Source organism: Taudactylus pleione, unplaced genomic scaffold (genome assembly GCF_031769625.1).
Source record: "Taudactylus pleione unplaced genomic scaffold, aTauple2 ptg000040l, whole genome shotgun sequence".
In the NCBI taxonomy this organism is placed as follows: Eukaryota; Metazoa; Chordata; class Amphibia; order Anura; family Myobatrachidae; genus Taudactylus; species Taudactylus pleione.
In genome coordinates, this window is record NW_028284442.1 from 7,028,322 (window position 1) to 7,055,556 (window position 27,235).

Sequence of the window (27,235 nt, forward strand, 5' to 3'; positions counted from 1 at the left end):
ATTGTGCATGTGTTCCACTGAGGTGGAGCGCTTGTTACTTCCGGGTTCAGTGGCTTCACTTTCTGTCATCTGTGCGCTAGTTCCGTTTTAGGGTATGCGTTCCACTGCATGTGAAACTTCCGGTAGTAGCGGTTTTCCTTACTTACTTGTTTATTTATTATACTCTGGAGTTAAATCCAGCACTATCATAGCGATTAGACTTAATACTATTGAGGGGTTGGCTTTATTGTTGTTTTAGATGTATACACTCTGAATTTTTAATAGGTATATTGATTTTGTCCCAGCAGGCTTTGTGTTCTGTGTGGGCAGAGTCTTATCTAATTAATGTGGGTATATATGTCAGCTAGTGGTGGTGGTGTTCAGTCTCTCCTTGGTTGTTAAGCTGTACATGTCTGCTGCTATGTCGTGATGAAGGTCCATAATTGGACCGAAACGTAGACTTCTGTACTTTATGGCTCTATGCACTTTTCCTCCATCAAGGATGGGTAATTAAATTAAAATATTTTTTGTCAGCTACCTGGTGAGTGCCGATGCCAATTTTTCTATTTAATTGGGCTTTTTTTGTCTTTAATTGAGCACCCCGAACTCTATTCATTTATTGCAAGTGCAGACACTTTGGATTTATATATATATAATGTACAAAGGGCCCGGCACTCTGCTGACTCAAAACTGGGTATATACCTTGCTCCAGGTGCCCTCTGGAGGTGAAGATCACTCCCCTCTATACAAACATTGTAAAAAGGTCAGCGGCACTCAGGAGACTTCTTTATAAGTGAAGAAAAGGTGTCTTTATTTCGACGTTTCGGGGCAACGTGACCCCGTCTTCAGGAACACACACAATAGTAATACAATACAACCATAAGCTTAAATACCTTAAGTGATGAACGCAGGTGACTCCCCCCGCCATCAGCCGGCCTCAGACCCTCCACCTCCGGTCACGGCACCCGAAAACCGGAAGTGACGTCATCCGGAACTCAGCTGACTGCCAGGGGGAGACTGTGGGCAAACACAACCAATAAACACATAAAATAAAAACTTAATTATACAAATATTGCACAAACACTGGTATATTATACCAACAAAGCCCTCTAATAAATACAAACATAATGTGAAAATGGTGAATAAACGTAAAAGTGGGAGGCACATATAGAAACCGTTGTAATTCCTACACCGTTCACCTGATTTGGATGTAATTATCCTCAAATTAAACCTGGAAGTCTGCAGTTAAAGCACATCTTGTTTGTTTCATTTCAAAGCCATTGTGGTGGTGAATAGAGTCCAAAATATGAAAATTCTGTCAATGTCCCAATATTTATGCACCTGACTATATATATATATATATATATACATATAAAACAGCCACGGGCTTGGCACTCTTCCTCCAGGAAGTATAGGGTGGGTGCCCCCCGCAAAAATGGAAAGGTAGTAGATAGACAACGGTGGCACTCCAAATACAGCAGTGTTAAAGCCGGGTCAATAGAACACCGGCATGTTTATTATAAATCAACGTTTCAGTCCTTGCAGACCTTTGTCAGGAATAAAAATACATACATGCAAACAGCTTACCTAAATACATACATAGACTCCACCACGAGTGTGCACCCCGCGCCAACCTCCCGGAGCTGAGCCATGATGTCATCAGCGTGCACTACACAGCACACACGGCGTATGGTAATCAGCTCACCATGGCAACGCTGCAAACATAACAGCGAAGCCCGAAAACATCAAAAGTGACAGAGACAAATAAGAACAGATCACTGGTCATATGTATGAGAAACTTCAAAGGGACCCAACAGCAGACTATAAGGACGAATTGTACAGGATCCTACAGTCTGCTTGCGAAGATAATATCATTAATAAAAGCACTATGCAAGCTTTATTGCCTCAAACACCGACAGTGCCAGTCTTCTACACGCTACCCAAACTACACAAGGATGCGGTACACCCCCCCGGCAGACCGATTATTTCGGCACGTAACTCATTATACTACAACATCTCTAAATATATTGACTTTTACCTTCAACCAGCTGTCCAAGCACAGAAAGTGTATCTGAAGGATACGACCGAAATCCTAAAAATTTTTGATGAGTTCAAAGATCTACCTGACAATCATTGGTTATGCACCATTGATGTTATTAGTTTGTACACCAATATCCCCCATGAAAGGGGTATTAGTGCGGTAGAGCAATTATTAACTAATAACCCTAATTACCAAGGTCCAGACTTACCTTTCTTTTTCCACTTGCTTGAACTTACCTTGAAACGTAATTATTTTTTGTTTGATGGCTGTTACTATCTGCAGGTTCTGGGCTGTGCAATGGGATCTTGTGCAACCCCAGTGTATGCAAACACTTTTATGTTTGGGGTGGAAAATAACTTGTTTTTTGCCAACAATGCATTTTCTGATCGTATCAAAATCTTTAGGCGGTACATAGATGACGTATTTCTTATTTGGTATGGCACCTGTGACTCTTTCATATCTATGATGGAAGTAGTTAATTCTATTGACCCTAACATTAAATTCACATTTGAAATCAGTGATAAGGAAATACACTTTCTGGATGTATCAATACAAATTAGGAATCATAAAATATTTACCTCCGTTTATAGCAAACCAACTGATAGGAATAATTTACTTTTGGCATCCAGTCACCACCCAAAGAATTTAATTAAGGGCTTACCGTACTCTCAATTTTTGAGAGTACATCGTATTTGCAATGTGACTGTGGAGGAAAAACTCCAGTTAGAGAGGATGATGAATAATTTTTTGGCTAGAGGTTACCCTGCTGATTTACTCAGAGAGTCCAAGGAGAGAGCCTTATTAGCTCCTAAACAAAATGATCCATCACCACAGGTAAAATCTAAGAATCCCACTAATATTGTGTGGGTGAATGGTTACAGTGCGAGCAGTGAAACTATGATTAGGAGGGCTCGTAACTTTAGGCCCATGATTAAAAATGATCCGGCGCTGCCTGCACTTAAGAATTCCAAAATTCTTCCCTGTTATAAACGTGGCCGCAATGTGAAGGACTGGATAGTCCATACTGACATTACAGGCTTTGACTGTGGTGCTATGCGAACACATTTTTTGACTAAAAGACCAGGAAACTACAGGTGTTTGGGATGCACTACCTGTAGTTATCTTGAAATAGGGGATAGCTTTGTGCACCCTCACACCGGCCATAAATTCAAAATCAAACATATTCTCACATGTAACAGCCAATATGTGGTATACTACATTAGATGTCCCTGTGGTTTTCTATATATTGGCAAAACTAACAGGCAATTCCGGGAACGGATGGCACTACATAGGTCGGCTATACGCATGGCTTTGTCAGGGAAGGATTATGATCAGCCCGTGGCCCAACATTTTAAAGAATGTAGGCATAATTTATCTACCCTACGGTACAAGATGATTGACCATATTCCCGATAATAAACGGGGGGGAGATCGGTCCACCTTGCTCTTGCAATTAGAGGACCGTTGGATCTTCCGTTTAAATACTGTACAGCCTTATGGTCTGAATGAAACGCTCTCTCTTACATGCTTTGTATAACATTCTTGATTATTTTTTCGATACTTAGATGTTTTTCTCTTTTATATACGTTATATTTATGATTCAGCTAATTGATATTACGTATTATTTGACATGCTGTAACTCTCCCACTTTATGACCAGTGATCTGTTCTTATTCGTCTCTGTCACTTTTGATGTTTTCGGGCTTCGCTGTTATGTTTGCAGCGTTGCCATGGTGAGCTGATTACCATACGCCGTGTGTGCTGTGTAGTGCACGCTGATGACGTCATGGCTCAGCTCCGGGAGGTTGGCGCGGGGTGCACACTCGTGGTGGAGTCTATGTATGTATTTAGGTAAGCTGTTTGTATGTATGTATTTTTATTCCTGACGAAGGTCCGCAAGGACTGAAACGTTGATTTATAATAAACATGCCGGTGTTCTATTGACCCGGCTTTAACACTGCTGTATTTGGAGTGCCACCGTTGTCTATCTACTATATATATATATATATATATATATATATATATATATATATACACAAAAAATCAGAGGTCTCTACTCCATTTTCCAAAAATGCTAAAAATTTTATATTGATTTTTCATCACTTTACATAGATTTTTCATCACCACTCAGTTACAGCACACTTTACCGTCCAAATATATAAAAGTCAGTTCATGCACAAATATTAATCACAATATTCCAAGTATACTTATACACATGTTGTCTGTCGACTTCGGTCCTTTCACAGGCTATTCTAGACTAGAGCAATGAACATCTTTACATCCATTTTCACCGTCATATAAACAACCACCCCTGATAGGGCTAGGTCACAGCAGTATTCAGCATCAATGTAAAGTGATGAAAAATCAAAATAAAGGCCCTCATTCAGAGCCGTTCGTTAACAGCAGTACGCTCGTTGCGTTCCGATGTTGAGTAACCGCGCATGCGTCGGTGTTACACTGCGCATGTGCGTACGGCACATTGCGAGTTTTTTTTGTCTCGTTCGTCAAATAGCGAACAGGAAGTGACATGTCAAATGTGATTGACAGAACAGGGCGTTTTTGGGCGTTGACGGGGGTTGAGATGGAAAAACGCAGGCGTGGCGAGGCGTTTTTTGGGCGTACATACATTAACAAATGCGAACGTCAAATGTGTTCGTACCAACTCATACGTCACTGGATGATCCTCTTTCCCTTCAAAATGCTCGCACAGCTTAGGGGCTGGATAACTCGACCACAGTGGCGATGGCCTTCTCCTCCGTCCCGGGACTCCACGATGTAGCATCGATTAATCACGGCTTGTCAGAAACTCAATTAGTGTTGGATTGAAAACCGGCTTGGTATGTGTTTGGAAAGCAGTTTTTTTGGATAGCAAAAAACCGAACTCAGGTGGAAATTAGAGCTGCTAATGTCTGGATTACACAATCAATTAGCGTACATTTGTGGGGGTGTATTTTGACCGCAATGTGTTCGTTTTTGGACTATTGTAACAATAATGTCATCATGTTTAGGTTTGGTCCCTCATTTTGTGTTTGAAAGGTGATTTTTCCTCCTTAGGTAATGTTTTCAACGTTCCTTAACGAGCCCTTTTTTTTCAATGTGTAATTTTTTAGTTTGAACGTTGTTGGCTTGTGTGCCCGGATTAAATGTAACCCATTTTTACAATAATGTCAGAATACAAAGTCATACATTTGTGGTAAATTTATTGGTAGCCCACCACAAAAAAATAGACATATTTAACTCAAACATTTTTGGCAGTGTTCCACAATATTTATTAATTATGCAAACATTAATTTTTGGGTAAACGCAAAATCCAAAATTAAAAACAATTCACAAGAAAGGAGAGGGAAGTTTTGGGCAGAAAGGAATATGAGGCAAGCACAGAAGGAGTGTGGGAAAGTAGCCAATGGTGTCACCGTTTTTTCACCCGTTTGGCTGGGGGAGGGAGGGCGCCAGACCGGGTCCGGGATGTCATCGGGCTGGCCCGTCCAGAGGCAGATGTTGTGGCCTCTGGACTAGGCACAGGGCTAGGCACATTGGGAGGATTGGCTGATGTTGTGCCAGAGGTGGAGGATCCTGATGTTCCGGCAGGAAGGGAGGTTGGCTCCACCATGTGCTGGCGAACGAGCTGCTCCAGGGCAGTGGCGATGCGGATGTTGGCCCTGGTATTTTCCACCAGGGCCTGACCAATGGTCACGTTGGCCGCAGCATTTTGCTCCAGGGCCTCAGCCACCCGTACCAGACTGGCGTCCATCCTCTGCAGAATCTCCGTATGGAAATCCAATTTAAAATTGAGTTCTGTGAGGAGGGACACTGCCTGCGAGGGGGATTGCCCTGGACTGGCTTCTGCAGGGTCCTCAGCCGGATGTACTGGTTCCTCCCCTGCAAAGCCAGCAGAAATTCTGCGGCCAAGGCTCCCCTCTGGAGCAGACTCATCCGCCTGTGTCTCTGTTGGAAAAATGAGAAAAGACTCACATTAGAATCTACATATTGGCACAATAACATTTCAGAGTTGGTGACATCACAACATTTACCTGGGACAACATGAGGAGCCGCAAAGTCTGGCATGTCCGTATCCATGTTGGACACGCCAAACACCTCCACAGGCTGCACACACCCCTGTGCCAGCTCTTCTAAATCAGTCAACTCCAATGACACAGGGGTAGGACCCCCACCTGTCCCCCTTGCATGCCTAGCCCTGTCCGCCAGTTTTTGCTTCAGGCGATATTTGAAGTCGGCCCATCTGTGGGATGAAATTGGAACCATTACTTTTTTTTAATTTGGTTTTTGGTTTTAGGGTGGTCAAGTGTTTACTTGCCGTCGTTTGACATCCCGGGCTAGACGGACATAATCACCCACCCTATTGACATCCACGGCTACCTCTTCCCACATTCTCCACTTCTGGCTAGCACTCATATTCCTGTCTGCCTGTGGCAGGATGTCCACACATTTCTGAATCAGAACCTCCATCTCCTTTCTTGTGAATTGTGGCTGCCTTTTCTTTTTGGCAGCTTTGCCCGGAATACTGGGCCCAGCAGCCTCTTCCATGTCATCCTCCTCACCTATGTGTGTAATTTTGGGGAATTGTCCACTTCACAACTTGCACAATATTATGTTTCCAAATAATCATTGAGTCAAAATGCATGAAATACTTACCGCCTGACTGTTGTCCATTGTTTCCCTGGTCTGTAGCCATGTGTGAGCATCAAACAAGAAATACACCAGAATTGTGTTTTTGTCTCGTGACGTATTTATACATGCGTCCTTATTTTGCGGCCGCATCATTGATTGTGCGTTCCTATGATCCCTCCTTAATTTGTGCGGGAAACGAAACACTATTTATGGCTTGGTGCGCCTCGAATCGAGGTGGCGTTTATTGAATGTTGGAGGTTACGTTTGTTGGAGTTGATTGTTGGCTGGTGTAGGAGATTGGGTGTTTTGAAGTTTTTTTTTGGGATTATTTCTTTTTTGGATTTCCGTTCATTTATTTTCCCTTTTTTTTTTTTTGTTCGTTTCCAGTTTTGGTACGTTTGGGGAAGTCTAACTTTGGGTCAATTTGTCTCTCATTCTGTTGTGGATTTTTCTATTAAGTTTTTCCCGTCATTCATCTCTCTTAGGTTTTATTTTGGCTCTGCCCCAAAGACATTTTGTTCCGGATTCTTAGATATTATCTCTTGGTAAGTTCATTTGTTAAACTGCTTTGGAAATGTTCTTGTTTTACTTTACGCAACTTTGGTTGGCCTTACACATGTAACGTTTTTAGCGGCAAAATCGAACTGTGTGTTGTTTTTTGTTTTTTTTTACGCGGCATTGTTGTAACTTTTTGCGAATTAATTAGCGCATTTTTACTACTTACTATTCTGACTTGTATTTGCGAATTAATTAACGCTTTGTGAAATGTTTATTCATCCCTTAAAATTGTTTGTGCTTTTTCGGGAGCATTGTTTGCTTACATTTTGCCTCTATTTGATGTAGTGTGTGCAATGTCGTTTTGCGTGTTGCCCAAATGTGTGTGTGTCCCCTTTATTTATTTTATGGCTTCAATTTTTGATAATGACATGGCCAGCATAAAATGATGTATATTTTTGATGTGATTATTTGCAGTTACCACATATCATGACAATACCCCGGCATGTAAGCATCAATGGATGGTATTTTCAAGCTAAGTTAATTTTTTTTTTAATGGGTGGTGTAAAAAACCTGACATTCCAATGTTGCCATTTCAGGTTGATATGGGTCGGATTGTTCTGGCCCTGCTCCCGGAAGCCGACCAACCTCAATCTCGTCCCAGGCATAGGCATCGTAGGCGTGCAAGGCCCCAGATATTTCGAACACGTGTCACCCTTTTTGGAATGCCGGATGATGAGGTTTTAAGACGATACCGTCTTCCTCCAAAAATCATCATAGACACTCTTTCATTAATAGAGAGTGATCCTGAGCGGCAAATTTACAGTCCAACAACAATTCCACCACTTACGCAATTTATGGCGGTGTTACATTTCTGTGCCTCAGGATCGTTTCAAACAATGGTGGGAATAGTGGCGGGCATCTCACAATCCTCCTTTTCACGGATCCTGAGGGCAGTGATGGAGGCACTTTTCAAGCACCTCCATCATTTTATTCAAATGCCTTTGGATATGGGTGCCCTTAGTGTGGTTAAGGCCAATTTTTACCAAATAGCTGGCTTCCCACACATCATAGGGGTTGTGGATGGTACTCACATACCACTTCAGCCTCCAGCACGGCTGGAGGCAATATTTAGAAACCGTAAACACTATCACTCCCTCAATGTAATGGTGGTATGTGATGCCTCCCTCCAGATCCTGTCCCTGAATGCAAAATTACCAGGAAGTGCACATGACTCCTTCGTCATCCGGCAATCAGGGATATGGCACAATTAACCAACCTACAAGCTGGTGATGCGTGGCTTCTGGGTAAGTGGAGACCTTTAGTACATAACAATGTTAAGCTTCATACAGAGTGAGTCTGATGTTGACTATTCTTTTTCACAGGAGACAGTGGCTACCCTTGCACGCCCTGGCTGCTCACTCCTTATGTGGCTCCCACACCAGGGCCACAAAGTGAGTATAATTCCGCACTTACAGCCACCAGGCAAGTGGTGGAGCGCTGTATCGGCCTTTTAAAAGGCCGATTCAGATGCCTCCACCGCTCTGGTGGCGAACTCATGTATTTGCCGGATATGGTTTCGAAAATTGTGGTCCTGTGTGGGATATTTCACAACATCGCCATAAGGAGTGGTGTCCCAATGCAGCCAGAGGATGCCTTACCTGAGGATGGCCCCCCCGAGGTTGGTCGAAGGTCAGTATGTGGGGGGGCCATACGCGATGATGTGGTGGCCAGATTTTTTAGGTAATTATTGGAAACAAAACAGTGTTGATACCTAATGTGTTTGGTTTTGTTTGAGAACATCAAATTTTTGGTTAATTATTTTCTCCATCTTCTGTTTGTTCACCTAATCTTTGGCACTCCAACGATGACTACTTCCTGCTACCCTTACAAAACCTGTATGTGGACATTTTGGGGATATATTCTGGAACCCTTATTGCAACGCCATATTTGTGGAATCATGTTGCCATGGTCGTTCCACAACCGGTTCTTGATTTTTTGTTTTGTGATGTGGTTTTTTTGGTATGTGTTGTATTTGAGATTATCACTGTGTGTTTTGTTTGTGAGTGACCACTTTGATTTTTCAGTTATGTTGATAATAAATGTTTTGAGAGTGAAATGTTGTGCATTTTTTGTAACGATACCAGCAGGTGTAACCAGGTTCACACACGTTACCTTTGACTAAGGGGTAATCCAGTACTGACGCCAGTTGAGATCAAATGTTTTTTTTTTTCAGGGTCCATACCAACACCAAAAGGAAGCCCGTACACTCATTTTGCTTTGTAAGATTGGCCTAAGCAGCTTGCACACCAACTAGGAACCTGTAAAATGTAGAAATATGTAATTGTGACTACACCAAAAAAGGGAAATCAGATTGTTACTGTTAGGTGTTTCTTGTGGCTGTTTGACCTAAAAATCAAACACACACTCTTAGTGTTAAAAAATGGAAATCCTTGCAGGAACAGTCTACTTATGTCAGGGTAAACAATATGTGCTTTAGAAAAAACGAATGAGCCAGAACGTAACTTAAAAAATAACAATTTATTAACATAATGGTCCAAAAATAAAAAAACTACTCCCTAAGGAGGACCGACATACGGTCAAGGACCACCAGCACCCCAATGATATTGGTGTGCATCTGGGCCACACAGGCGGATAAATCGGCCCGACGCCTCTGTTCCTCTGTGGGTGAGAAAAGTGTGGGGATTAATACAACAATAGTGAAACCACATTAAAAAACAAAACAAAACCAAGCTCCACAAAAAAGATTAACAAAAAACAGCATTAAAAATCCTCAAACTAAAATGGTGTAGGGCAAAAATACAAGGCATATCTACAAATTCCGACAGGTGTGCTATGTGTATGTTGAAAACAGCAGTAACAGGTAAAGGCAATCGCCAAAAACCACAAAAGTTTAGCCAAAAAACGCAAAAAAATGAAACACCCATGATTACAGACAAACAGTTTGTGACGCAAAAAAACCACAAAGAAAAACATACCGGAAGACCCAACGCCAGCTCCCGAAGGCCCTCCATCGTCCTCCTCGGAGGTGGGTCCATTCCCCAAAGATCGGGGCGGGGTAATGACCGACTCCGGGGAGGGGGTCATTCTAAGAGGGGTGGTTGGAGGAGAGGGGGAATTGGGACGGAGGGGAAGGAGGGCCGAAAAATCAGGCTGAGGGTGTAGGAAGGCTGGGGAGGAGTGGGGAATAGGGGAAGGACTGGAGTTGGAGTGTTGGCTGGGGGTTGGGGAGAGTGGCCGTGATCGTCGTCTGGCCGGACGCTGACGGCGTAGTCTTCGCTGGGCCCCTAAAAGATGAGAAACAAATTGTGGTTAGTTTCAACACAAATCCACGCCCAAAAACAATTTCAAATGCACACCAAAAAAAAAAAACATATATGAGGAGAATGAATAAATATGAAACACAGGGAAAACATGGCCATGCAGATATGAGGAGAATTAATAAATATGAAATACAGGGAAAACATGGCCATGCAGATATGAGGAGAATGAATAAATATGAAATACAGGGAAAACATGGCCATGCAGATATGAGGAGAATGAATAAATATGAAATACAGGGAAAACATGGCCATGCAGATATGAGGAGAATGAATAAATATGAAATACAGGGAAAACATGCACACGCAGTTAGGGCCACAAAGACAAACATGAAAACCACAATCCATTAAACTTACTTTCCACGATCTGCATGCGAAAGCATGCCAGCAAGCGGGGCGTCCGCCGTTGCAGGTCCGACCACCTGCGCTCCAGCTGCCCAATATGGCGGCGTGAGCAGAAGGAGCGCAGGCGGGCCCGAACCTCCGCATATGCGGATCGCTTCTCGCGGTTGGTGATGGGTGGAGGCTGGCTGGTGATCCGCCTATCCATCACCTCCGTAAGCACCAGCAGCTCGCGCCTGGTGATTGCGGAGGCTCTCATGATGGCAATGGAGTTTTTCATAAAAATAATTTTTGATAAAGTGCACCCACATTTTATGATTGGCTAATGTATTTAGGAAATTAACAGGAGCAATTCTATTGGTTAGTGTATGAGTCATGTGTTCGACAGGGCCAGAAATCTGTTGAGACTTATGATAGGCTTGATGCAGTGACATGCGTAAGCAAATTTACTTAAAAAATTGCAATCCAGGAAATATGCGGGTAGAAAAACAAATAGAACAATTATTTAATAGGGGCTAACATGTATTTGGACAATTAAAAGCGAATGTTTAAGCCGTACGTATTCTGCGGGTAAACACAAACACGGACATAAATAAAGTTTATTGCATTGTGTAAAAAAAAAAAAAAAAACAATTAAGCTAATTGATATATTGATTGGCATGTTACAATTGACGGAGGTAGGCAGAATCAACGAGCAGTTTATCGAAATCTGACAGTCCAACTTCCGGGTAGTACTAGTGCGTGCGTTCCCTTCAAACCACTTCGGGGATGTACGCTCGCTATTTGGCACGCTCGTTAGTTAGAGGAGGGGTCGCCTGAGTTTGGGGAGGATGTTTGGCTGCGAGTGAAAATACGAGCGTCTGCCTGAATTTAAATATTTTTTTACGTACGCCGAACGTACGAACGGCCACTTGCGTCCGGGTCTGAATGAGGGCCAAAGTTTTTCTCATTTTTGGAAAATGGAGTAGATCCCTCTGATTTTTTGGATATATGGATAGCAGTACAATGACTGCATTGGAGGCGGCACCTTCTATGATGTGGAATTAACTGGTTGTGCACTTGTTTGTTTTTTCTCCCCCTCTCTCTCTCTCTCTCTCTCTCTCTCTCTCTCTCTCTCTCTCTCTCTATATATATATATATATATATATATATATATAATATGTGTTTGCTGGTGGTCAATTTGTAAATGTTGTATGATAAAGACTATAATTCTGGAGACCGCAGTTAATCCTTGGGAGATATAAACTAGTCTCTTGTACTGGAACGTCACGTTAAGGGGCCTATTTATCATTAAATATTTGTGGGATATTCTCTCCCTCTATGTCGCCCCTCAGTGACGCATGCGCATTGGCTGACAGGGAGCTGAACCAGGAAGCAGTGTGAAAGCATTATGCTATTACACTGCTTTCAGCTTTTCTCCTGGCAAGACAAACTTAGCATGAAAATATTTATTTTTAAATTGCGAATTGGGGTGAAAATTATTTATCACAACTGCATTAAAAATGTGGATTGCAATAAATATGCCCCTAAATGTCATTGCTGTCTACAAAAATATTATGGTTACAAACCAAACTGTCCTTTTTTAACTTTGAATAAAAAAAATGTTTTGATAACTTCATGACAGCATTTATCACATATTCATTAGGGAAGTAAAACATATAAAACAACATTTGTTAGAAATGGAATTTACCAGAACTAATGAAGTAATAGAGCAACCTACACTTTCTACATTGACTTGATTAATTGATCAATGTAGAGATCAACATTTTTCCTAAGTAATTTAGAGAGAAAAATTAAAATTAATTGTTTTTTTAAACAAAATATTGACATTATATCACTAACTGTTTTCAAAACTGATAAATTAACTGTTTCCTTCAACCTAGGTTTGGCAAATCCCTCTAATGTACGAGAAGGTGAGGTTACCGAGACTTCTATACAAGTCATTTGGGACAGAGTTGAAGGAGACTTCCAGCAGTATGAAATTATTTGCAGAAACTGCTCAGAGGCATTTATGGTAAGTGATAAATATAATAAGATTTACTGGTGATTCTCGTTAGTCAATCAAAGGGTCTATGGCATCACCATTAAAATAAAATACTAAACAACATTACACCAAGGTCATAGGTAAACAGTAGCACATGTTTGAGTCTTTTAGAGATGTATGAAGACAAAAATTTCAAAAGTTCTTTTTAAAAAAATCTGTTTATTGAAGGTTTTCACATTTTTTGGTCATTATACAGATACAATTACAGTAGACAATAATAATTGCATAATTGAATATAGGATGTAACCAGAAGTAATAAATATGTAAACATTTAAATGAAAGAAGAACATCAATATGGTCCAATGTAGAAAAACTATGGTCAAAAACTAACTAAACATGTGTTGCAACATATCACAAAAAAAAAATTGGTTATGTTTGCGGGGGAAATGCTCTTTTTTAATATAACTTTTTTTTTTTTTAACAAAACCACTGTGTAATATCATCTTACCATGAAACTATATATTTTACCGTCATGTGGATATTCTTCTTAAAAAAGGCACCAGTGTCCCTTTAAGTTACAAGTTGATACAAGGTCTATAGTAATTTCCATACTCTGGACAAGCCTTCAGAGGCTTATTTTATTCAATTCTGAAATTATTAGACCATTGAATTGCATCAAAAAAGCAAAGGTATTACAGTAGATTACAATGTTTTTGTATAAGACCGAGTGTACCAGATACATTTTTCTTAAAACAGACAATCCTGGTGTGAGCTCCTAATATCAAAATTAATCTCTATAATAAACAAGAAAGCAGTTCTGTCTGTCCGTCTTTTTGTCCTTTATGCACGGCCAGAGTTTTGGACATAGCTCCACCAGATTTGGCATGGTAGTGTAGTTTGATCAGGATTAGATTTTTACCTAGGTTTGAACTTCATCAGGACCACACACTGTCACAAAATCACTAAAAATGGGGACACTCTTAAATTACACAGGTTCCAGAGCTGACTCCAGTGGAAATTGGCAGTCTTCCAAAAACTTGTGAAAAAGCTATAAAAGTATCCTTCAGTCTGAGCAAACTTAATGACTCATGCAAGTTCATATTAAATGAAGAGCATCTGTGCTTGCATGCAAGGGTGTAATTAGAACTTTGTGGGCCATATACAATAGGAATATTTTAAAAGGCCCTCATCCAGAGGTAAAAAAAACACATATATTTGCCCCACACAAAGCCCATTAATGTTATGCCACACAGAGCCCTTTCAGGTTATGCCACACAGACCCCATTCAGGTTAAGCAGACCCTCCAACATGACCCCTCCCACTGGGTACAAAATGCTCTGCTCTTGGACTTCCCACTTAATGTATGATTGCAGTCACCTGTTTTGAACTACTTAATTGATGAAAAGGGTGTTTCAACACAAGTGACTGCAATCATGAATCTGGCGCCTGTCGCGAGCCAATCTGAGTTTGCAGACTGGTAGCCAATCAGGAGCCACCACTGCTAATTGGCTGCCAATCCACAAGCTCTGATTGCCTCGGAACCGGTGGCTCTGTCTCTCCATATCTGCCTGCCAGCGCTCCAGCTGGCGGGCCAGCACCAAATCAACTTCTCTGACACCCAGACCCCCTCAATGGCCATGATTGGACAGGCCCACCATGTGTGCATGACTGGGTGAGGAGGGACAGCAGGCCTCAGAGGCAGCTTAGGTACCATAGCAGCTGCACTCCTTGTACCCACGATAGTTACATCACTGTTTGCATGCATGTTAGAAAACACAGGAGTGCTTTTCAGGCAACGACAATGTAAACAAATAAATGCTGCAGGTGTACTTTAGGGTTCAGTCTTCAACCCAGGAAATGCCGGGTATCCCAGCTAGTGGCCAATATGGCAGCATGCCCCTCTTTATCAGGGCCCGCTAATGGCGATGACTGTAAACATAGGGCTCCCATAATTTTTAAATAAAAACCAGGACACCAATATAACTTGTTTATTCAGCCAAATACTTTATAATGGGCTGCAAATAAGGTAAAATGGGAATATCAACATATCTACTTGTCACGTTCACTTGGATGTATCATGAATATGGTTTATGTGTAATTTATGAGTATTATATTATATATTTTTATTGAAAATAGTTTATTGTTAGGAGAACAACAAATTCAATGCAAATGAACATAAGAGTTATCCAAAGCACAATAAAACAGAGATATATAAACAATATGGCAAGATATTCATATAAGTTTGTTGAAAATGAATCCATTTAGGTAACATTTGTACACATTGCAGTTAATCACATATATAAATAATGTGTTGGTTAAAGGTAAGGTGGGGTCAGAAGGGAGGGCCATTGTCAAGAACTTCCAAATTAAACCATGAAGTGAGTTGGAAGCATCTAAGCAGGGAGTCTTTGATTGCTGGGGAGGGATGCAGTCAGGAAGCCAATGGTCAAATCCCGGCAGGGTACTAATGACAGGCGTCAAAATCCTGACGACTGTCATTATAACTATGCCGGGAGCCCGACGCCCGGCATACCGAACAAAGGTAAGCCAGGCAGCGGGCGTGGGGGGGGGGGAGGGTTAGGGGCTCCTAGTGGGGACTTATGGTTAGGCTAGGGGTAGGGGGTTAGGCACCCCCAGGGGGAGGCTAGGGTTAGGTACCCCCCGGAAGGGTTAGGTTTAGGCTGCGGTGTTGGGGGGGTTACGGTAAGGCACTAGGGGAGAGGTTAGGGTTAGGCACCACTAAAGGAGGGTTGGGGGGGCAGTAGGGTTAGTTTATACTGATCTTTTTAGCTGTAAGGATCTTCACTGCTGCCGGTCTTCCGGCATCGGGATTTGAACCGCCGGACATAGGTCCAGCGGTATTTTATACCGATCCCGCTGGGGATAGAGTATGAACATAAGGCAACCAGGTGCCAAAGGACTTTTCAGTGAGGCTTTCCTTATTAGTGGATGTCTCTGTCCAGTCCATTGTAAACAAGTATCAGGGGTGTATCTAGGGGTCCAAGCGCCCCAGGCAAAGTAAGGGACTGGCGCCCCTCTCTATTGGCAGTTAGTAAACAGACAATGTGGTGGCTGTACAGGCGTTGATCGCTCCCTCACCTCCCCTCCCCTCCCTTGTTGTCCAGCGCTGATGCTTCTGACTTAGAGATCAGCAACAGCACAGACTTTTAACAGACATACAGAGCCGCAACTAGATTTTGGTGCCCTATGCCAGATAAAGTATCAGCGCTCTCCCCTCCCCATTTTTTTTTTTAAAAAGGGACATTAGTCATATTCCATAGATGCGCACCAAGCACTCCCCCGCACTAATTCCTCTATACAGCCATCATCTCCCCGTACAATTCTGTATAGCTTGCATCCCACCTGTACCCCATATACAGCCTGCATCTTTCCCTGTACCTCAAAATACAGCCTAGCACAGGAGACACTGATATCACTCCGCCATCCACACCCCCATCCACAGCATTTCTGCCCCCTGTACCCCCATATACAGCCTTCATTGCCCTTGCACTGCATATACAGCCTGCCCCCCAAATTTGTATATACATACTATATATTTGTTTCATTCACCACATACTGTATATATATGACAGGTTAGCCCCTTACCAGGATGAGCTGAGATAATGGGGAGCACTGGGGTCCAATGAGAATTAGATGTATCTGCCCGAGAATACCCTATCCCTGGGCAACACACTGGCTGTGGCAGGGCAATGCACTCTTTGCAAGACAGATTGCTGGGGGACTGTCAGCGGCACCACTACTTCCCTCACTCTGGGTGCCCAGGAGCAGTATGCTGGGAATTGTAGTCTGCTGGGAGCACTAGGAAGCATGACAGCCTCAGCAACTACAAATCCAGAGGGGGCCGTGCTGCTCACTGCAGTGCTGGATGGCTTTCCCACTGCTACAGAGGAGCCTGGACATAAGTGGTGAGGAGCCGGGCATACCGCTAGCATAACATTGCAGCAGGCGCCCGGCAATATTGTTTGCAGCGGGGGGCTGGGTTCCGGCCGTGGGGCAGTGACGGTGCCCATCCTTCATTACGGTCCTGCAGACAGAACTGGCTGCGGGTGGCACTGCCGGGAGGCGCCGGCGCCCTCCAACCAGCCGGTGCCCCTGGCGAGAGCCATCCTGGCTAATAGGAAGATGCACCCCTGACAAGGATGTAACTCTAGGATGTAATAATGTAACAGTGGGTGGGTTAGAGTCAATCCACTGTGACAGTGATTAGTTTTTCTTGTGGCCGTAGCCAGCTTGGCCAGAAGTAGCCGTTTCCCTTTCATCAAACTCCGTTGAGTGTGTGTTTGTGTATACATTCCAAAAGGCCCAATCTTTAGAGATCATGAAGGGGATTTTTAGAATTTCTTTAATATAATGAGTATTATATACAGTGCATCCAGAAAGTATTCACAGTGCTTCACATTTTCCACATTTTGTTATGTTACAGCCTTATTCTAAAATGGAATAAATTCATTTTTGTCCTCAAAATTTTACACACAATACCCCATAATGACAAGGTGTAAAAAGTTTTTTTTAGCTGTTTGCAAATTTAGTAAAAAAAAAACAACTAAGAAATCACATGTACATAAGTATTCACAGCCTTTGCCATGAAGCTCAAAATTGAGCTCAGGTGTATCCAGTTTCCAGTGATCATCCTTGAGATGTTCCTACAGCTTATTTGGAGTCTACCTGTGGTAAATTCAGTTGTTTGGACATGATTTTGAAAGTCATACAACTGTCTATATAAGGTCCCACACTTGACACTGCATGTCAGAGCACAAACCAAGCATGAAGTCCAAAGAATTGTCTGTCAGAGACAGGATTATCTTGAGGCACAAATCTGGGGAAGGGTACAGAAAAATATCTGCTGCTTTGAAGGTCCCAATGAGCACAGTGGCCTCTATCATCTGTAAATGGAAGAAGTTCAGAACCACCAGGACTCTTCCTAGACTTGGATGGTCATCTAAACTGAGCAACCAGGGGAGAAAAGCCCTTATCAGGGAGGTGACCAAGAACCCAATGGTCACTCTGTCAGAGCTATAGCATTCCTCTGTGGAGAGAGGAGAACCTTCCAGAAGGACAACCATCTCTGCAACAATCCACCAATCCACCAATTAGGCTTGTATAGTAGAGTGGCCAGACAGAAGCCACTACTTAGTAAAAAAGCACATGGCAGCCCACCTGGAGTTTTCCAAAATGCACCTGAAGGACTCTCAGACCATGAGAAACAAAATTCTCTGGTCTGATGAGACAAAGATTGAACTCATTCTCCTCAGTGCCAGACGTTATCTTTGGAGGAAACCAGGTACTGCTCATCACCAGGCCAATACCATCCCTACAATTAAGCATGGTGGTGGCAGCATCATGCTGTGGGGATGTTTTTCAGCGGCAGGAACTGGGAGACTAGTCAGGATAGAGAGAAAGATGAATGCAGCAATGTACAGAGACATCCTGGATGAAAACCTGCTCCAGAGCACTCTTGACCTCAGACTGGGGCGACGGTTCATCTTTCAGCAGGACAACGACCCTAAGCACACAGCCAAGATATCAAAGGAGTAGCTTCAGGACAACTCTGTGAATGTCCTTGAGTGACCCAGCCAGAGCCCAGACTCATGGGCGCCGAGAGGGGGGGGAGCGGGTACAGTTTACCCTGGCCTGCTAGAGGGGCCCGGCAGGGCCTGGGTCTGGTGTCGCCCCCCCCTCCCTCACAGCAGGTCAGCACTGGGCTGCTGTGTGAGACTGCTCGCGGCTGCTGCAGTAGCCGGAGCAGTCTCCTATGGCCATGGGGGGGAGCGATCACACTGATTGCACCCCCCCTGCTTAGCGCCGGGCTGGGGGCTTACCACGCCCCCCTTCCCGGCGCGCAAGGGGGTGTGGCCATGTCTCCCATGATTAGGCCACGCCCCCTCCTTTACCCGGGCCCGGCCAGGCTCTCTACGGCCCTGCCCAGACTTGAATCCAATTGAACATCTCTGGAGAGATCTGAAAATGGCTGTGCACTGATGCTTCCCATCCAACCTGATGAAGCTTGAGAGGTGCTGCAAAGAGGAATGGGTGAAACTGCCCAAAGATAGGTGTGGCATCATATTTAAAAAGACTTGAGGCAGTAATTGCTGCCAAAGGTGCATTAAAAAAGTATTGAGCAAAGGTCGTGAATACTTATGTACATGTGATTTCTTAATTAGTTTTTTTTTATTAACTTTGCAAAAATCTCAAAAAAACATTTTACATGTTATCATTATGGGGTATTGTGTGTAGAATTTTGAGGAGAAAAATGAATTTATTAAATTTTGGAATAAGGCTGTAATAACAAAATGTGGAAAAAGTGAAGCGCTGTGAATACTTTCCGGATGCACTGTATTTAGTGTACAAAATAGTATATTGGAGACGGACACATACATTGGCCTATAGGGCCATCAGCATTCAGCTTCCAATTTTAAATATGCCTAGGAATGTCCAATCAATTTTAAATGGATTGTTGTCAGGCATTGGGGTTGTTTCTAGCCTTGCGCTCTGCGAAGCCACATTGTGTACGGCCAGCATTAGAGCCTGGAATGCTTGCTGTGATTATCAATATGGTAGTTGGAAACACATTTATATTATGGTTGTCAGCATATAAAACGTCTTCTACCCTTTTGTCTATATAGTATATACTTTCTCAAGTTACTGTTCTTGGAACAGGATGCCCATGCAGAACCAATGCATTGCTAGGCTCCAAAAGCAAATTTGGGAGAGGGCCCAGCAATACTGGTCCACGCTCCTGAGACCCTCACTCTGCTCTTCTGTAAATGTGGCTTCATTGCACAGAAGAGCAGTGCGGGGCCCATATGAGGGTGGACCAGCATTGCCGTACCCCAGGGCAGCCAGACTTCGTACAGTTGCTGTAGTCCCCCCTTGACTGTGTGCATGTCCTAAAATAAATGCACAACTTCACCAGGATATTGCGTTATCCACAAGACTAGAGACATTTTCATCTGTCGAAATATGTTAGTATATAAATCCCTAAAGAGTGCATCAGTCTGATATATGGTTACTGGATAATCTATGCATGTGTTGGGAGGAGAGGTTCAGATCAGGTTAGTAAAATGTGGCTGCCAACATGTGTCATTGTAACATGATAAAATAGTAATTATTTGAAGATATTTTGATACAACAGAAGACGATGTGCTATTTAGGCCAGTCTTATTTTCAAAAGTTCTAAACAAATCTTGATCTTAATTTTTTCTTTTACTTAACAAATGTTGTAACCCGTAAATCATGTTTAATTCAGTGTATTACTGCCAATTTCAGGTTAAAAAAGTGACACAAGAGAAAGCAGCATTTACACAGTTAACACCTGGCGCAATTTACACTTTCTCTATATGTACTGAGAAAGTGCTATTTAGAGATAGTCATCCGACTTCAATAGAAATTCAAACAAGTAAGTATTCCTGAAATATGATATTACCCATTTGTCTTTAATTACTAGAGCGATTGGAAATGTTTTACAAACAAACTCTTAAAAACAAAGCTTTGTATATGTTGCATGCACTTGTCTGAAAAGCACATTTATAATCGATAGCTGTAAATTAGCCTTTACAAACCGCAAATGGGGAGGGGTGAGGGGTAACGTTAGCCGGCGTTGGAGCTGCGCAGAGGCGCTCTCACTATGTTTTTTTTGCAAAAAATACAGTGAGAATTGTGCTGTGATGATTCGCAGGGACAGAGCTTTCTTGTTCTGTTCCTGCTTGAGACTGTTGATACATACTCATGATAATTACTAAATTTGCAATGCGATTTAGATGAAATGATCACACTACAATTCGAATTTGAAATGTGGATTGTAACAAATAGGGGCCAAAGTCTTTTAATACAAAACAATACATTTTGAATGAATGAAGGACATTTTATTAAAAAGGAGGTATGATGAACTTCTGTGTGATGTTCTTACTGGCTTCACTCTGTAGCTACTAAGGTAGACACAGAAGGATATTTCTGTAACCAAGAGCCCAGTCTACTATTTATTCATAACTCAATTGATTGTTTTTGTTGACAAATTATCAACTGAAATCTCCAACACATGAGTAAGATGTCTAAAATGCCTTATTTTTCCGCTAAAAGGCATCAGGCGGGATATTACTTGTAATTTTAAAATTCTAAAGTGGGATTCATTTTAGTCTTCTACCTTATTGCCGATGCATCGCAATATGCATTACATCCCAACTTATCAACATGGGGAAGAAAGACATTTAAAGATAGGGGGCGTGGCCTATTGGCAAGAGGCATGGCCTCACGGGAAATGCTGTACCTGCGAGCCACACCCCGTTTTCATCATGCTGAGGGCTTGCCTAGTGCTCTGGGAGCTGCTGGACAGACCCCCAGCCTGTTTCAGGATGACGTGCACATGCACGTGTCATCCATTCACAGCTGCTCGGCTATGCAGAGAGTGTCCTCCCCAACTTCACCCCGCCAGCGGGACACTGCAGCCCACGAGGAGGACAGCAGGAAAGTGTCTGTAAAATGGGACTGTCCATATGAAATTGGGACAGTTGGGAGGTGCTTATGGTAAAATTCCAAAAGAGCTTTATAGGTTTGTTTTGTATGTCTCTCCTATATCTAGAATAAGTGACACTTCTCCTCAGCTTTCTTGAAAGTTATTTGTAATGTCTCCACCACCTTTAAATTTAATTCAATATTTTTAGAGGTGAGATGTAATTTTTGTTTAGCTTCCTAATAAATAAATAGGCGTGTTAAAATGAATATCGTTATATTGCCAGAGAATGCATACTTCAAAAATGATAAACAACTGTGTAAACTGTGTATTTAATTGTGTTTAGTACCTAGTATCAGACTGCATATGTAATTTTCTCTATTGGTTGTTATGGATAGATTTTAATAATTGGCTAATATAAAAAAAAGTATTATTGATAAAGCTAACAAAAGTGCACAATTCAGTAACCTACAAGAACCAACAAGCAGTCTGATTTGATTGCTGATGTGTAAGTATTTATGTAATGTTTAATATAATTATCCATTTAATAGTTTGGTTGCTATAGGTTCCACCATTGTTAGTACATCACTTACAATAATTTTTTTACTTTGATCTGTCACCTTTTTTGGACATGATTTGCACATTTTCTATATTTTTCAAGTTTGTAACAAAAGTAAATACATTCTTCAAATTACATCGGTATATTGTAGCTCAGGCTACTGATGTCCACTTTCCCAACCAAGTTGGTGCCACTGTAATCCTCATAACTACGAATAAAGTCAAATAGCCATATTGACGTGAAAGGATTATATTCTTGGTTTCCAGTTCATTAAGCTCCCCTGAAGCTGCCCACACACATAGCGATATTTTACCCGATCTGGCCGTTTCCGACGCATTGGAACGACAGATCGTGTAAAATATGCCAAAATCATGAGGAAATCGTGAGTCCCCACTCACGATCACGATGCACGACCCCGCAGGTCGCACATCGCATCTTCAGATCTGCCGTGCTGTAGGGCATATCTGACAATCTCAAGTCAGGATGCACTGGAGTAGTTAGGAGGCACGATAGATTGTGTGTCACATTGGCAGCTTTTTCATACCAAATCATGTGCAGGACTGCCGGAGAGCTCCAGGGGAGAGTTTTAGGGGGAAATCGTGAACATCGACTAATCGGGAACACATCGCTGTGTGTGGGCACCTTGAGGCTGTAGCAAATGATGACATAGTTGACGACTAGTGTTCTGATATGTTATTGTATTAATATTGTCATGTTATTATTGCTTACAAACAAGTATTTATTTTTCTGTAACAAGTTCCAAGTTCTATTGAATATATAAACTACACAACAAATACTGAGTCTATAAGTGTCACTTGGAAATTGATGTTCGGTGAACCTGATGGATATAGAATTGTCTTGACTTCTGAAAGCACCCTCACAACAGAAACGGCACCACCGAGTAAAAGGTACTTTCAGTTTAGATGTTTTTTTGCCTTCACTGAGTCTTCTAATAGATGACAAATGATCACATGTTGTGTGCCGATACTTCAGCCCTTAATACTTTATTTGATAAACAAGGATCCAGCTAGCATAGTGTGTGCTGTGTGCCTGCTAGCTAGACATACCTTAAAAAGTAGATGAATAAAAATAGAAAATAAAATTTATCAACTTAAATTATTACTAAACTGAAAAGTATCAAAATACATTAAGGGATAAAAAAAAACTTATACATGCAACATATATGCCAAAATGCTAAAAGACCATTCACAAGCATACAATCAGAAAATGGGGGGGGGGAAGTATTAAAAAGAATGAGACCTTTATCGGTGTTTTAGTCATGTTTTTCATACATTCCATGTGCTTTTCAAGAACTGTGATTTTACTAATACAATTTGCTTAAATGCAGTATTACAATTTTACAATGAGTAGTAAGAACAGCATAGAAAGCATTCTTCATTCATTTATTAATATATGAAACTTGTGAAAGAGCACTAAAATAGTTTCATCAGTATAGGAAAATGCCAATGAACTTTCAAAATTAATTACCCATTAATTCTGATTGACTGTAATGTCATAGACAGTTTTCTAAGAAGTTATCTGTGACAACCACTAGTGATTTTATAATTCCTTGTCAACTAACCATATAATAATTCCATAATTTGGAAGTGTAAGTATGCTATATGCATATGCCTAATTTATTATGTTCATTTAGTTATAGTTTTATATATTCAATAATGGTTATTCATAATGGGCAAATGAATAAAACGCATGAAACCTAATGCATGTTTTAGACACATTTTAATCATAATTTTTCAACACACTTTTGCACTTTTAGAATGGGTGCTACCAGTAGAATCTATTGAACTGATATCTGGATTGGAATGTGCCACTAAGAAAACCTTAATCTTATTCATGTCATTTCAGGTATCATCTGAAAAGGGCATTAAGAGGGGGAAAGGTGTGCATAAGACCTAGGGGTAAATTTACTAAAGGTCAATTTGGCGTTTTGAGTGATTTGTGGTGCGATTTTGCTTTTGAGTAGTTACTAAAGCCTAAATCGAATGGTAATTCGGACCCCAAACCAAATTTCCCAACAAACTGACTGTAATTCGAAAATCGGCAAAACATTGGTACTTTTACATTGAACAACACACAGCAACCTTATTTACTATTAGTCGATTTCAATACGCACACCAAAACGAACTTCAAATCGCCGTTCAAATCACCAAATGAATAGACCTGCTTCATGCTTGCGATTTCAGCATGAGCAGGTCGAATTAACACAGATACATGCAGACATCAGTGAGATGCCTGCATGTAGCTGACTGTTAAAAGTAAACAAATAGTAAAAAGTAAGAAAAAATTGACGTGAGGTCCCCCCCCAAGACACAACCAGCCCTGGACTTTTCAAACTCAGTCCTGATTGCCTAAGTACAGGGAAAAAAATGCGTAGGGTCTCCCAGTACTTAGTTCAACCAGCACTGGGCTATGGGAACCAGTCCTGGTTCTGGAATTACAGGGAAAAATTTGCGTAGGGTCTCCCTGTAATTCACAGAACCAGCCCTGGACCATTTCTAGCGGGGGACTGATGCCACAGCCAGGAGAGCCCTATCACCAGGCCACCAAGCCGCAGCATCAGCCCTGACTGCTAGTCAGCCCAGGGATTCCTGGGGAGTTGGGGAACCCTCCAATAAAGGGGTCACCCTATTCAAGGCACAACTATCCTAGGCTGATAGCCCGGGGCTATCCCCGCCACCCCTGGGCGGTGGGTGGCGGGTTGATTGTGTATATGTACTGTGAAAAAGAATATGTTTAACATTGTCTTTACAGTAGAACTACAGGTAACAGCAAGCCTCCCCCGCATGCTGGTACTTGGAGAACCACAAGTACCAGCATGCGGGGCATTAAGGGCCGACTGGGACCTGTAGGTCACCTGTAAAAAAATGTTGAAAGAAACACACACACACCGTACACAGTATAAGTTTAATAAACATACATTATTATACATGTCCTAGCCCAGTCCTCATTACCAGATTCATCCCAATCTGTATTTTATGTACTAAGGCAGCTGTTTTTGAAATGTCTCACAGCAGGGTACTGGAAGTTTTTTCGTTTCTTATCTAACTATCCCGTCCCTTTCTAGCTCCTGCTGACTATCAATATATATATATATATATATATATATATATATATATATATATATATGTATGTAGATGTGTATATGTACTTATGTGTGTGTATGTATATATAAATGTATAATTTATCAATGTAATGTTGCAATCAATCACTTTGGTTCTTTCTACTGTTCTTCCTTTGATTGCTTGGTCAGTATCTATGTTAGAAAATAGTTTGGACTTAATATTTCTGCTGTTGGTGGGCAGATTACTATCCTACTATGGGTTCCCTAGCATGAGTGGGCCGTGGACGGGAACTGGAAATGTATTTATTTGGCGAACAAATAGAAGGAAATGTAATAGTCTGCAAGATGCAGGCATCAGTGGGATTCCAGGAAGGCGGTCCGTTTTCTTTTTTTTTTTTTTTAAGCAACAGTAGTTTACAAGGTGGTTGCCTTTTAAATTATTCCTGCTTTAAAAAAAATGGGATGACTCAATGGAATCACGCTGATCCCTGCATCGCACAGGCTATTACATTTACCCCTTTCTCTTAAATATATTGATACTTTGTGTCATCAGTAATATACAAAATACATCTGATTTATTATATTGTAGTTATTTTTCTAATTGTATCACCTATTGTTTGGTTTTACAGACAGCATACATTTAATAGTCTTTCACCTGGTTCTGACTATGTCATCAGTATTATTACAATTTGTGGCTTCAAGAAAAGTTCCGCTGCTGTTCTAAATCTCACTACAGGTAAATTTGCAGTCTTACCGGTATTTGGAAGCATAACATCATTAAATGACTACATCATTTCCAAGTCTCCATTTTTATCTGGTTTATGGTTACTCAGCAAGCTAGGAATTGGTATATAAATCATACATATTGAGATATAAATCATTATTAATTAATAATTAATTCCATTGCTTCTGCTACTTGTAATGCACTAATAGAGGTAGATGCAGAGTTGAACACAAGTCAGCTGCACTTCCACCCGCATTGCGTGTCTGGTAAAAATGCCAGTGTTCGCCCATGTGCAGAGTTATTCACCTGTTTGCAATTGCTCCATTTCTATTCATATGCTTGATTTCATAACCGTCATCATTATCCATGCGCACTTGCTCCAGTCCAATCCTTGGTGCAACAAATCCGCCAGTTTTCAAACGGATCACTGCATACACTGCGTAGCCCGCAATTCCATTGGCACAAACGTAGCCTACTTATGAATGTCTCATAACCACCCAGTTACACCCCTTCAGTCGCAAGTGGAGACTTAGTTACCCCTAGAAGCAAGTGCTCAGCAATGGAGCATGCACAATGCAAAATCACATAACATCTATAAACAAAAGAGACTCGCCTTTATCTCTGCATCAGCCCTTATAGTGGTTATTATTACATGACAGAATAAGAAATAAAACTCAAGGATGAATTTGGAGACATCCGATAGCACAAAAATGGTAACTACATTATGAAAGATTGAAACGCCTTTAAAGTTGTATTTTTCTATCATTAATAGTTGTATTACATTAAAACACACACAAAAATAAAGAAATATATATATATATATATATATATATATACAGTATATATATATATATATATATATATATATACAGTATATATATATGTGTGCATATATATATATATGTGTGCATATATATATATATATATATATGTATGTATGTATATATATATATATATATATATATATTGGCATCGGCTCGGCACTCCTCATTCCAATCATCAACATGTTTCTGTGCCCTCCTTAGTAGAAAACTGATAGCAGATAGATGAGGCGGCACTAGAGGACTTAATCCATATTAATGGTAAATAGTAACCAACGTTTCAGGGCCTCCGCCCTTTTGTCAAGGTCATATGCCGCCTCATCTATCTGCCATATATATATATATATATATATATATATATATATATAGTTGCAATCTTCAGATTCCTTGATAAAGGCCCAAAGAGGACCGAAATGTTGGATCTTTATTGTGGAATAAAGCTACTAATCCAATGGATTGACTGAAGTCTGGTGAGTGCACCCCCATATTAAAATATATTTTTATCTGAGGATATCTTACCAAGACTGAACTTTGATGTGGCACCCCAGCAATCATGCTATACTGAAGTGTGTGCGGATTACTCTGAAAATATATATATACTGTATATAGACTGGAGTGCCCACATCTATGGTGTGCGCGTGCATATGCAGGCGCATGCCATTGACTTCAATGGAATGAATGCCGGCCGCACCTAGTCGCAGCCCGGTGAGAGCTGCGCTATGCCGCAATGCGTGAGCCCATGCACATGCATCGCGGCAACGATGTAGATGGCT

The 27,235-nt window shown here is 41.5% G+C and overlaps 1 protein-coding gene across 1 annotated transcript in view; it reads left to right on the forward strand.

Annotated features, from left to right (window-relative positions):
- Window positions 1-27,235, forward strand: part of PTPRQ (protein tyrosine phosphatase receptor type Q) — a 388,123-nt gene that overhangs the window by 48,182 nt on the left and 312,706 nt on the right. Inside the window, exons 11-14 of the mRNA XM_088455386.1 lie at window positions 12,709-12,839; window positions 20,097-20,226; window positions 22,593-22,743; window positions 25,547-25,653. Of these exons, the coding sequence (XP_088311512.1) occupies window positions 12,709-12,839; window positions 20,097-20,226; window positions 22,593-22,743; window positions 25,547-25,653 (519 nt within the window). The remainder of the gene's footprint in view (window positions 1-12,708; window positions 12,840-20,096; window positions 20,227-22,592; window positions 22,744-25,546; window positions 25,654-27,235) is intronic.